At 47.3% G+C, this 12,211-nt stretch overlaps 1 protein-coding gene across 4 annotated transcripts in view; it reads left to right on the top strand.

The window, feature by feature from the left end:
• Nucleotides 1-293: 293 nt before the first annotated feature.
• The window catches only part of Prelid2 (PRELI domain containing 2), a 73,761-nt gene continuing 61,843 nt past the window's right edge, over nt 294-12,211 (top strand). For 2 of the 4 annotated variants that reach the window (XM_028881703.2, XM_028881702.2), the window contains exon 1: nt 2,335-2,504. In XM_028881703.2, the coding sequence (XP_028737536.1) occupies nt 2,406-2,504 (99 nt within the window). In that variant the 5' untranslated portion in view covers nt 2,335-2,405. Of the gene's footprint in view, nt 337-2,334; nt 2,505-12,211 lie in introns of those variants that run through there. The other 2 variants (XM_037197117.1, XM_028881704.2) reach the window with 2 other exon arrangements.

Here is a 12,211-nt window from a genome sequence, read left to right as displayed (position 1 = left end):
GGAATTGTTTTGAATTAAGACATAGACCACAGAGAATTAATGATGGAACTTAGCAGTTTTGTCACTGGGAATTTGACAATTGTAGTTTGAGTGGAATGGTGGAGGACAATGCTATAAGAATGGCTCAGGACATTACAGGCTTCTCTCTCCCAAGGAGTAAAATTGAGTGGAGCTGTCTGGAGGGATCCAGGGAGTTAACGGTGCTTTCTTGTTTTGTTTTAGGGTGGAAGAAATCATAGTGTTTTTGTGTGCTGCTTGTAATGATCTTGTAGGTGTGGATGCTGATGATACAGGAAAGGACCCTTGCTAGAGGGATGCCCTCAAGTAGGAAAGAAGGTAGGAGACTTTAGTGATGCGTTGGGGCTGGCTGCTATTACTAAATATCAATTATTTTGCAGTTATAATTAAGAAATTATATACATATATATATATATATGTTTGTTTGTTTGTTTGTTTTTGAGACAGGGTTTCTCTTTGTAACTCTGACCTTCCTGAAACTCACTCAGTAGACCAGGCTGGTCTTGAACTCAGAGATCTACCTGGCTCTGCCTCTTGTGTGCTAGGATTAAATGTATACACCACCAACGCCTGGCTAAGAAATTATATTCTAAAGGGTAGTAAATGTTCAAGAGGCATCACTTTTATTTTCATTTTACACACCAACCACAGATCTCTCTCTCTTTCCCTCCTCCTGTCTCTCAGCCTTCCCCCCAACTTCCCCCCGCCCATTCCCTCTTCCCACAAGGTAAGGCCTCTCATGGGGAGTCAGCAGAGCCTGGAACATTCAGTTGAGGAAAGTCCAAGCCCCTCCCCCTGCATTAAGGCTGTGCAAGGTGTATCACCATAGGTAGTAGGCTCCAAAAAAGCCAGCTCCTGCACCAGGGATGGATCCTGACCTGACTGCCAGGGGGCCCCTTAAGAAGATCAAGCTACACAGTTGTCTTGCCTCCTTTCATCTCAGACCACCATCTCCTCCTTTATTTATGAGGAGGACATCCAGGTTATGGCCTAGGAACCTGGTAGGGAAAGGAGGAGATGGTGGTCTGAGATGAAGGGAGGTGAGAGAGCGCATAGATTGGAGATATTTTGTTTATTGATAGAGCATTGGCCTGACACCATTCAAAGGCCCCTTGGAGGGGCTTAAGGCATATAACATAGTTGGAAGAGTATTTGCCCATAAAAAGTTGAGTATGTGGGTGTATATCTGTAAGCATAGCCTGTGGAGGTGGAGGCAGGAGAACCAGGGATTCATTTTAATCTACTAACACAGCAAGGTTATGTGAGACCCTTCTCTCTTAAAAAAAAAAATCTGGGGTGGGGAGAAAAACACAACAACAACAACAACAACAACAACACACACACAAAATAAAAATAAAAAAAAGCAAGAAATGGGGGGATGGAAGAAAAACCAAGGCCCCTTGAGGTGGATGGTTTTGGGTTCAGATAACAGGGTTTGTCTCCCAGAGTGACCCCGAATAGACCAGGCAAATGTGGATGTCAACACCTCAGGGAATGTTCCTGTTCAACCTAGCACCAACACGTCTTAGTCCCTGGGACTTTATTTGCCTACATTATTGAATGGGTGTCAGCCCACGCCTCATTCATTTTACCCAGCAGCAGGGACGGTTTGAAATCGCTGAGTCTGCAGTGGACAGTTCTACACAACCCGTGTGCAGAAACAGGTGAATAACTTAGTGAATAAATGTAGCATTTGCTTCTAGTAACAACTGCTCTTTGGAGGAAAGAAAACATTTCTTCTGTATCCCTTTTCTTGCTGGCTGGTGCTTTTGCTGGCTGGTGCTTACTTAACCTTAGCCAAGGAACTTCCTAGAGCTGGATACAGAGGTCAACTCTATTTCCTAGATGGTTCTGGGAGAAGGGCAGTTTCCTCCTCGGCAGAGGCCCAGCCCCACCCCTCAGGCAGCCGTCCAGATTAGCGAAGTGTGCAGCGGCTGGCCTTTGTGTCGCTGGACTTATCTGAGCAGGGCTGTCACACCACACACACCCACGGTTTCAGGGCGGAGGCTCTCCTATTTATTACACCGTGTTTCTTTTTGGTTCTGTCAACAAAGGATAAAACTGTGACCTCCGGCAATGATGGCTTAAAATTCTGGCTGCAAAGAGCAGGGTTCTAGGGTATAACCGGGTGGCTCAGAGGCAGGGCAGGCGTGGCCAGGGTGGGGACGTGGACTGAGCTTGATTCCCGGCCGCTGGGGTCTGGGGCGTCTCCGGTGATATCTTGATAAGGCACAAGGGAAAGGGAACGTGGGTGTGACCCGTAGCCTTGTCTCCGGAGGGGGACAATAAAGTTTGAGAAGTTTGAAAAGGGGAGAGAAAGTGCACGCCCCTTTGGCTTACGGGGTGTGGCCAGAGCTCGGCGAGGCGCCTGGAGGAGGGTGCGCGACATGGGGGTCACCGTGGACGTTCACCAGGTGTTCCAGTACCCCTTCGAGCAGGTGGTCGCCTGCTTCCTCCGAAAGGTACCCGTCCCTCCGACCTGGGCGGTGCGTTTGCTGCCGAGAGCCTGAACTGCGCCCGTCCCCCCGCCCCCGCCCCGTCCGCCCCCTACGCCTTGCCGCACGGTGACAGGACCCCAAAGCACAGGGATCCCAACTCACTCTCCAGGTCCCTCTCCAGAGCGCTTGCTTCTTTCGGGATGCACAGGGGAGGGTGGAGGCGGAGTTCCTCGAAGGCTGCTCTCAGGAGCGGAGGGTGCCGTGCCGGGCATCACGTCCACATCCTGCCCGCCTCAGACAGAGAGGGTGGGCTCTGGGTGGCCTCCCTGGGTGGATGGTCTAGTCCGGCCTTCCAGTCATCACCCACTCCTTATGCATGTCCTTTAAGCTGTGATCTTGGTAACTCAGCATTACTCTACAGTTTCAAAACTTTCTCTTTTACTAAATAGCTGTGGGACTCCCTGCAAGCTCACTCTCTCTGGACTTTAGTTTGCTAATCTGTAGTGTGAGAAAAACAGTGCACACTTCTAGTGTTGTGTGGATTCGAGAGAGATAATTAATTCTTTTTTGTTTGTTTGTTTGTTTTGTTTTTCTAGACAGGGTTTCTCTGTGTAGCTTTGGCTGTCCTGGAACTCACTCTGTAGACCAGGCTGTCCTTGAATTTACAGAGATCCACCTGCCTCTGCCTCCCGAGTGCTGGGATTAAAGGCGTGCACCACCACCGGCCTGGCCCAGATAATTAATTCTTTTTTTTTTTTAAAGATTTATTTATTTATTATGTATACAGTGTTCTGTCTGCGTGCCAGATCTCATTATAGATGGTTGTGAGCCACCATGTGGTTGCTGGGAATTGAACTCAGGACCTCTGGAAGAACAGCCAGTGCTCTTAACCGCTGAGCCATCTCTCCAGCCCCCGATAATTAATTCTTAGAGTGTTTATCAACCTGTTTATCAACCAGGCGGTGATGGCACACGCCTTTAATCCCAGCACTCCGGAGGCAGAGGCAGGCGGATAGCTGTGAGTTCGAGGCCAGCCTGGGCTACCAAGTGAGTTCCAGGAAAGGCGTAAAGCTATACAGGGAAACCCTGTCTCAAAAAAGAGAGAGAGAGAGAGAGAAGAGAGAGAGAGAGAGAGAGAAGAGAGAGAGAGAGAGAGAGAGAGAGAGAAAGAGGAGTTGTACTCATACATCTTCAAAGTCCCTTCAGCTTTCACAGTGTTGACCAAGACTTGGCATGATTGCAGCTGCCCTTGGGCATGTAGCATGGGATCTGTATAGCCTGAAGTTAGTTAGACCCAGGGAGTGCTGGGAAAATGGTTAGAGCTTCCATTACAGGAGGGGGCCTCCATTACTGAGGGAGACACAGTTGGGGACCCAAGTTAGTGAGGGTTGAGTAGGGTACTCAGTACAGTGTTGCTATGGAGACCTTTCTTTTTCTTTATCTCCCTCCCCTTCCCCTCCTTTCTTTTTTTTGAGGAATAGCTCATTGAACTTTGGAAGCTAGAAAGTGCCTTGTACCTGCCAGGGCCTCAGCAAAAGTCTGAAATGAATAAGTGAGTGAATCTGGTGTACATTTTGTCTTAGGCCAGGCTTCTAGGCACATAGAAGAAACAGTTGACTCCCCATGCTTTGTTCAGACTGGCAGTTTGGAGTGTGGCTACCTAGTGCTTTTTGTGTTGGTCACTTTTCCACCGTGATGAAGTACTGGGGATAATGGACTTGCAAGGAGAAAATGTCTGTACCGGTTCACTGTGAGGAAGGCTCCGGTCCCTGATGACCTGTTCTAGTTGGATTTCTGTTGTAGTAAAACATTGGCTAAAGTCAGCTTGGGGAGGAAAGGGTTTATTTCAGCTTACAGGCTGCATTTCATCATTGCATGAAGTCCAGGCAGGAGCACAAGGCAGAAACTGAAGCAGAGACCATGGAGGAATGCTGCTTACTGGCTTAATTTCCCTGGCTCGCTCAGCTACTTTCTTCCGGTCTCCTGTAAGAGCTCATGGAACTCTGAACACTTCACCTTTTCCAGCCCTAAGCTCCAAAATCCTTCCACAATTCTCCCCCCACCCAAAAAACATGGTCAGGTGCATCACAGCAAAATTCCACTGTTCTGTACCAATTTCTGTCTTAGTTTGCTCCTCTGTTGCTGTGATAAAAACACGGACTAAAAAACAACTTGGGGGACGGAAGGATTCATTTCATCTTACCGTTCCCCGTCACAGCCCATCACTGAAGAAAGCCAAAGTAGAATCTCAGTTCAGGACCTAGAGGCAGGAACTGAAGCACAGGGCATGGAGGGGCATCACTGGCTTATTCTCCATGCCTTGCTCAGCCTGCCCAGGGATGGCACCATCCAGAGTGAGTGGGGCCCTCCCACATCCATCATTAGTCAAGGAATTGTCCCTCCCTCAGATATGCCCACAGGCCAGTCTGAAAGATGAAATTCCTGAACTGAAGCTCCATCTTTGCAGGCGATGCTACTTTGTGTTAAGTTGACAAGAAATTCCCACCCCAGTTGCCTGGCCATTCTGGGCCTGTGGAGGAGCAACATCTCCAGCCCATGGTGGAGCAAATCTGCTTGGGTCTGAGCCAGGGAGCGAAGTGCAAAAGGGTGGATGGGCTGGAGTCCCATAATCCAACTCAAGGGCAGGTACTCACTGCCTTAGAGCTTCTTCCCACAATTCTCTACTTCTTCCAGAGTCCACCACCACTCAATAGGGGTGCCCTGGGACCTAACCATTAACACACAGCCTGTGGGGAGCAGTCAAGATGCAGACTGTAACTGCCCCTTGGGGAGGGATTGTCATCATGAAAGGGAGACCTCTGCCTTCTCAGAATGGAGGGGTACTTGGTCTAGGCTTCACTGACCGTCTAGAACATCAGAGATGACTTCTGGCGTGTCCTCCTCCCCTTTGAACTCTCCTGGAGCAGATCTACCCCCACAAAACCATGCACACCACACTACACACACTCCTCTTTGTAGTGTGCACCCACATGCTGGTTTTAGGTAAAGGTGATGGGTTTTAGAGAGTGAGACCAACATTTAATGATGATGAGGTTAGCGTAATTTCAGTGGGTGATGCATATTTCACACCAGGAGCATACACAGTGGTGGGGAGGCCTGCAGCAGTCCCACATGGAGTCCTTTAGGTAGACTTTCTCGGAAACGTGGCATCTGTAAAAGGTTTGCTGAGCTGGGCGGTGGTGGCACACACCTTTAATCCCAGCACTCGGGGGAGGCAGAGGCAGGCGTATCTCTGTGAGTTTGAGGCCAGCCTGGACTACCAAGTGAGTTCCAGGAAAGGCGCAAAGCTACACAGAGAAACCCTGTCTCGAAAAACAAAAAGCAAACAAACAAAAGAAAGGTTGAAACGTGGATAGGAGTTTTCTTGGCAAGTGATTCCTCCCTCCTCCTCTCTCTCCCCTCCTCCTCCCTCCTCCCTCTGTCTCTTTCTCTCTCTCTTTTACTCTGTGTGTATGTCTATGCACACACATGTGTGTATGTATGTGTCTATGTATGTATATATGTCTGTGTGTGTGTGTATGTGTGTGTGTATACCTGTGGGTATTTGCTCTGAATAATAGTGTCATCTCTACTCCTCCAAGCAGCCTAAGAAGTCATCATGACTGACTCATTCACATCGTAGGGAAACTGAGGCTCAGAAAAGCCTAGGTAACTAACTGTTCAAGCTCCCCCAGCTAGCAGGTAGGAGAGCCAGGATCTCAGCTCATCGGAATCCGAGGCCCATGTCTCATCAGCAGCCTGTCCTTCCAGCCCTGACACAGTGGCCACTCAGGAGACGATGTGGTGAGGGCAGTGGCTGAAGACTCCGCTCTGCTGGGTGTGGTGCCCTTTGGCTCATTTACCTCTCAGGGTCCGCTCTTCTGGGTGGACCCCTGTATCTAACATGAAGCTTAGCTTAGATGTGTGATGATGGGACACAGCCGTTGTTAGCCATTTCTCTGCAACAAATCACTCCAGAACTTAGTGGCCTTGCCTAGCGACAGGCTTTTAATTCTGGTGATTCTGTGGGTTGACTGAGCTCATGTGGTTGGATTTAGAGTGTCATGTGGTGTGGCTGAGGTCACTTATATAAGTACACCCGGTCAGCATCTGATGCAGTTCTTATAAGTCAGCTAAGTGTTTGGCATGTTTAAGAACTATGGAAGGACCCAGGTGTGGTGATTTATGCTTGTAACCCAAGCCATGGTGAGTCTGAGGCAGGATGGTCATCACACACTTGTGGCCACTGGGCTACCTAAGCTAGACCCTGTCCCAGAAAACCCCAAACCAAATAAATTAAACTAAAATATCAACACAAAGGGATTCATGTAGGCAGCCCTAGCTACCGTGAACTATGAGTGAAACTTCCTGTTATGTCCAGAAGCCATTTCTGGTCCTCCCAACCTCTGAGTCTTACACAGTCACACAGTCTTTCTATCCCCTCTTTGAATGGTCTCTCTGCGTCTCTCTCTCTCTCTCTCTCTCTCTCTCTCTCTCTCTCTCTCTCTCTCTCTCTTCTCTCTCTCTCTTCTGTGTGTGTATTTGTGTGTGTGTGTGTGTGTTGATGTGCACCCCACAGTCCCTTATGCTCTGCAGTTTGACTAGCTGTGAGTTTCTGTGTTAGCCACCACTTACTTCAGAAAAACACTCCCCGAAATGAGACCAAAGAGCTGTTAGACACTCAGCATTCTAGTATGGAGTGGAAAGGGGTTCGTGAGCCCCCCTAACGGATTATCTAGGGATAGTTTATGGCTTCTCAGGGAGGAAGAGTTAGTTTCCTATAGGGTGTAGCTCCTGGTCAGTCTACCATACTTCAGTAGATGGCCCCGCACCTAGAACTATATGGACGGTATAACTTAGAGTCGATGGGATATTATATAATAATAATAATAGTAAAAGGACATGAACTTGGGGTGGGTAGGAAGATGGGGGTATGTCTGGGAGGAGAAGTTAAGGGGAGGAGTCAGGGGTGAATATGATCAAAGTACACTGTGTGAAGGTCTCAAAGTATTATAAAAATATATATTTTCTGAAAGAATTACTTCCTCAGGGTGGGTATGGTCCACTGACTCACCTGATTGGGAGCCCCAATGCAATAAGCAGCATGCTCAGCTGTATGCACAGCCTCCTCTTCTCATGGTGATGCCACCACCTTCTAGGCTGGTTGTGAGGACCAAAAATGTAGCAGTTTGACAGGCATGTGTTTTTTATAAAGCCTTGGGTGGAGAGAGTTATATTTTGGGCAAAATAGGCTTTTACTTTTTTTTTAGTCTTTATGCTGCAGATGATTTTGAAGAAAAAAAATAATTGATGATTTTTTTTTTTTTAAAGCAAAGCAAAGCCGTAGGCAGAAGGGACAGTCACGTGAGAAGCTCTGGGGACATTTAATCTGATTTTGCACAATGGTGGGCGAAGCTGCTTTAGAACTGAGGACATTGTGTTTTAAATAGAATCTACTGATCTGTGGCTTTTGGTACGTCCAGACTCACCTTCCAAGTTCTAATTCACTACTATTTTTAAAACGCGAAGATTATCTGATCTCCTTACACCTGTCTGCTGGCTGCTGCGGGCAAAACATTAGCCGCGTGCTTTCAAAGATGAGTGGTACCTAGAAAACAAAGGACACAAGGCTTGTGGAGTAGTGTCCTCAGCCTCTTCTTGGAAGAGTGCTAGGAGACCCAGCACGGCTCCTTCAGAAGCTATGCTGTGCTTTCTGTGACGACTTCATTCACGGTGTCTTTGGGTTCCCTGGTTCCCTTCTGTATACAACTCTTTTTTTTTTTTCCTTCTGAGACAGGCTTTCTCTGTGTAGCCCTGGCTGTCCTGTAACTCGCTCTGTAGCCCAGGTTGGCCTTGAACTCAGAGATCCACCTTAAAGGCGTGCATCACCACCTCCTAGCTGTCCGGTTCTTACCTTACCAGCACTCATCATGTAGCATTTTCCTTCTGTTTGACTAGAAGGTTGTGTAGACAAATGTGGTGGCAAAGAAGATACTTCTTCGTGGAGGCTCGTGGAGGCTTTTTTGATTGACCTGTCTCTCATGTGCTGGGAGCTAAGGGGTTTTCTTACATGTCACCCACCTGGAATTTAAAGACATTCTTCTTCTTTTTTTTTTTTTTTTTTAAATTTTTTTGCTTTTCAAGACAGGATTTCTCTGTGTAGTTTTGGTGCCCGTCCTGGATCTCGCTCTGTAGACCAAGCTGGCCTCGAACTCCCAGAGATCCGCCTGGCTCTGCCTCCCAAGTGCTGGGACTAAAGGCGTGCGCCACCACCGCCTGACTTAAAAGTCATTCCTAAAGATGCAAATGAGCTGGGGTGATGAGTGGATTTTCTTGTCTGTGCAAATGAGGCCAGAGACCCTGAGGTTTCTCACTGCAGACTTGTTCAGGTTGACTTTGCTCCTTGAGAATGTGGGCAAACTCCATGGAGATTTGTACCAGCTGTTTGTGTTGTATCCCAAGTCCCCAGAGAGGTTCTAGAACACGGGAAACATTCAACACACTCTGATCCATGAAGAAAGCTCACCCTCCAGTGGTTCATAGTATACAATTTTCCACTAAAGTCAGGACTTGGGAGGTTGAGGCGGAGGGTTGCTTGAGCTCAGAAGGCTGAGTTCAGCCTGGGCAACACAGTGAAACATCCACTGTCCATTTCACAAAAGGAAACAAACCAAAACCCCTACAGATGAAAGTCAACACAGGGTCCAGAAACATCCCTGGGATACTGTAAGAAAATAGAGTAAAATAAATTTCACTTCCATCTGTGACCTAAAGCTTTATTTATTCCAGCGGCGCGTTGCCTGGAATGGATCAGTGTTTACCCTTAAGCTCATAAAGGGGATTTATGAATGGCTATTTCCATTTAGAGTAGAAAACTGATTGGGTAATTAATAATGTTTCCTTCTGATCCCATCTTCACTCCCTTGCCAATCTGACACTCACGTGGGTGGCACATCTTTCCCAGAAGCATTTAGGAGGATCTGCATTCCCCCAGATGTTAGGCCTCAGTGTCAAGCAGAGCCTGGAGATGACCTTTATGCCCTGTGCTGGGTGGCACTTTTCGTCTTCCATTCCTAGGCTCTCCTGCAAGCTGATGTGTGGCATGAAGGAGAAGGTGTGGGGGTGGGGGAGGAGCATGGCTCTCAAGTCAGGTTGTAGTGCCGACAGTGGTGGGGGTGTGAACAGGTCATTTCATGTTTCCGTGCCTCAGTTTCCCCGTCTACAAAATAAGGTTAATAGACATCTTCTAAGGTTGCTAGGGGGCTATTAATTAATGCGTGCACTTCCATGTAAGCACCTAGCTTAATGCTGGGGCTTGGTAAATGCTTCCAAAGCACTTGCTAAATTCTGGGGATCTTTATGTTTGTTTAGGAATGTGAACCTGAAAGGCTGGGGGGTGGAAGCAGTCTGCAGAAATCTTTACTAACTTAGAACAATAAGGGAGAAGGTGAGCATGAATAATGGTGCACATCTGCATGATAAATTATTTTTTAAGTGCAATTTAAATTTTAAAGCGTGCTTAGTAACTCATCCAGGGGAGGCTGTGGCTTAGTGTGTGAAAGAAGATTTTTTTTTAAATCTATCAAAGTGCTAATAGTTACATATTCATTATGTGCCTATTAATTGCTATTCATGGTAAGTCTGTGCACCCTTTGACAATAAATAAAACATGACCTTGTCCTGAAAGTGCTTCCTGTCAGAGGGAGCAGAGAGGAACATATTGATTATTGTACCAAGCTTTCTCAGGGGTATATACAGACATATAATGTGGGGCAAAGTGCATTTGTTAAAATTATGTCTTCCTCTGTAGCTCAGACTGGCCTTGGGCCCTTGGTACTCCTCCCCCAGCCTCCCTAGTACGGCAATTCACAGGCTTGAGTTTCCATACCAGGCAGATGAAGGCAGTGTTGATTAACTGATGACTCGTTTGATCTTGGTAACAAGCAACTTTGCTTTTCTTCCGGATTGAGCTACTTTATGGAGACCATGAAAAGGTTGGGCAGTGTATGGTGATGTCTCGGTGTAGCTGAACACACAGCAAGGCCCTTTGTACATGTTTGGAGGCAGTGGGTACCAGATCCCCTTATAGGGGGTCAAGCACACCATGGTGTGTGCCAATGGGCCAGGCATTCTACAGGTCCTCATTCTTCATGCTTTCTCTGATAACCCTATTCAAAAGCAGGTCCACGGTGATTCCTATGAAGATACTGACTATGGTGAGGAGGACTGTGTCTCAAAAGGCAGGTATTGACTTCTGAACTTTTCAGAGAGCTGATACTTTAATAACTTCCTGCTCTTAAGAGATTACTTTCTGAATGATGAACTTTCCCTTAGCAAACAAAAGTAGAGGCTATAGCCCCATAAAGCTCCACCCACAAGTGCACTAAATATTATTCCTATAATAGATGGACTCAATTCCTTGGCCTCTCACTTTCATAATTATGAATTTGCTTTAATGTGCTTTCTCCAAACTTGGCATCATATGGCTTTTTGGGCCTCCCTTTTAAACAACTTTTTATTAGCATGTATGCGTGATATGTAATGATGGGTTGCATTATGATGTTAGGCATATGTAATGTATTTTTATCATATTGAGACTCATTACCCTCTGTTGTTTTCCTCCCACACCCGCTGATACCCTTCCTCTTCCCAACTACTTCCCCCTTTCATAATGTGTGTGCATATGTGTGTGCGTGCATGTGTGTGTGTTGTATGAAAGAGAAAGAGAGACAGAGAGACGGGTGGGTGGCTACTGAGTTTCACTTGGGTGCTTACAGGAGCATGGACAGGGCCTATCTACAGGAGTGTGGATCTCTCACCCGTAGCTACCCCACTGAAGAGAACGCCCCCTTCCCCCGCAACAACAACCATTAACTGTCTATAGACCTTCGGAGAGGGAAGGCTGAGCCATTGTAAGTGTCCCCTCTTCATGGGACGATGGCTATCGACCCAATCTCGTGCAGCTGCTATGAATTTAAGAGTGCAACGGCTGTGCTCTACTATGGAGACCTTGTTCTACAACATTCCAGCCCCTCTCCTGCTCCTACTTTCTTTAAATCTCCTCTTTCACCGTGTTCCCTGAGCCTTGAAGGCGGTGATATAGATGTCCTTTTTAGGGCTGAGCATTCAACCGTCACTTCCTCTTAGCACTTTGACCAGCAGTTATATCTCCTCAGTAACCACTACTTACTGCAAAAAGAAGGGTCTGCACCCAGAGGGGACAACAATATTCATCTGTGGGAATGATAAACATAGTTATTTAGAAGCCAATTCAATGAACACAGCATATCCATTTAGCAAACAACAGCAGGAGCTTTTCTACTGGACACATGACCTCTCCAGCCACAGGACTTTGACTAGGCTTACAGTACTAAGCACTAGTTCAATCCTGTGAAGCAGGCCTCCAATCCAGTTAAAAAGTAGTTGGTTGCTGGGGCAGTGGTGGCGCACGCCTTTAATCCCAGCACTCGGGAGGCAGAGCCGGAAATTTCTGTGAGTTCCAGGCCAGCCTGATCTACAGGGTGAGATCCAGGACAGGCACCAAAACTACGCAGAGAAAACCTGTCTCAAAAAACCAACAACAACAAGAACAACAACAACAAAAGGGGCGGGGTTTGGTTACCCCATAATGGACTTGCTGCTGTTGCAATTCAGCAGGACAGCTTTGCAGGGTCCAAAGCTGAGCAAGACAGCTGCGGACAGGTTCCCCACAGCTGTCTCAGCACTGCTGACACTGTGAGGGCCAGTCACCAGGG

Source organism: Peromyscus leucopus, chromosome 19 (genome assembly GCF_004664715.2).
Source record: "Peromyscus leucopus breed LL Stock chromosome 19, UCI_PerLeu_2.1, whole genome shotgun sequence".
NCBI lineage: Eukaryota > Metazoa > Chordata > Mammalia > Rodentia > Cricetidae > Peromyscus > Peromyscus leucopus.
The sequence above is the reverse complement of the archived record's forward strand: the minus strand, read 5'-3'. Positions and strand labels throughout refer to the sequence as shown.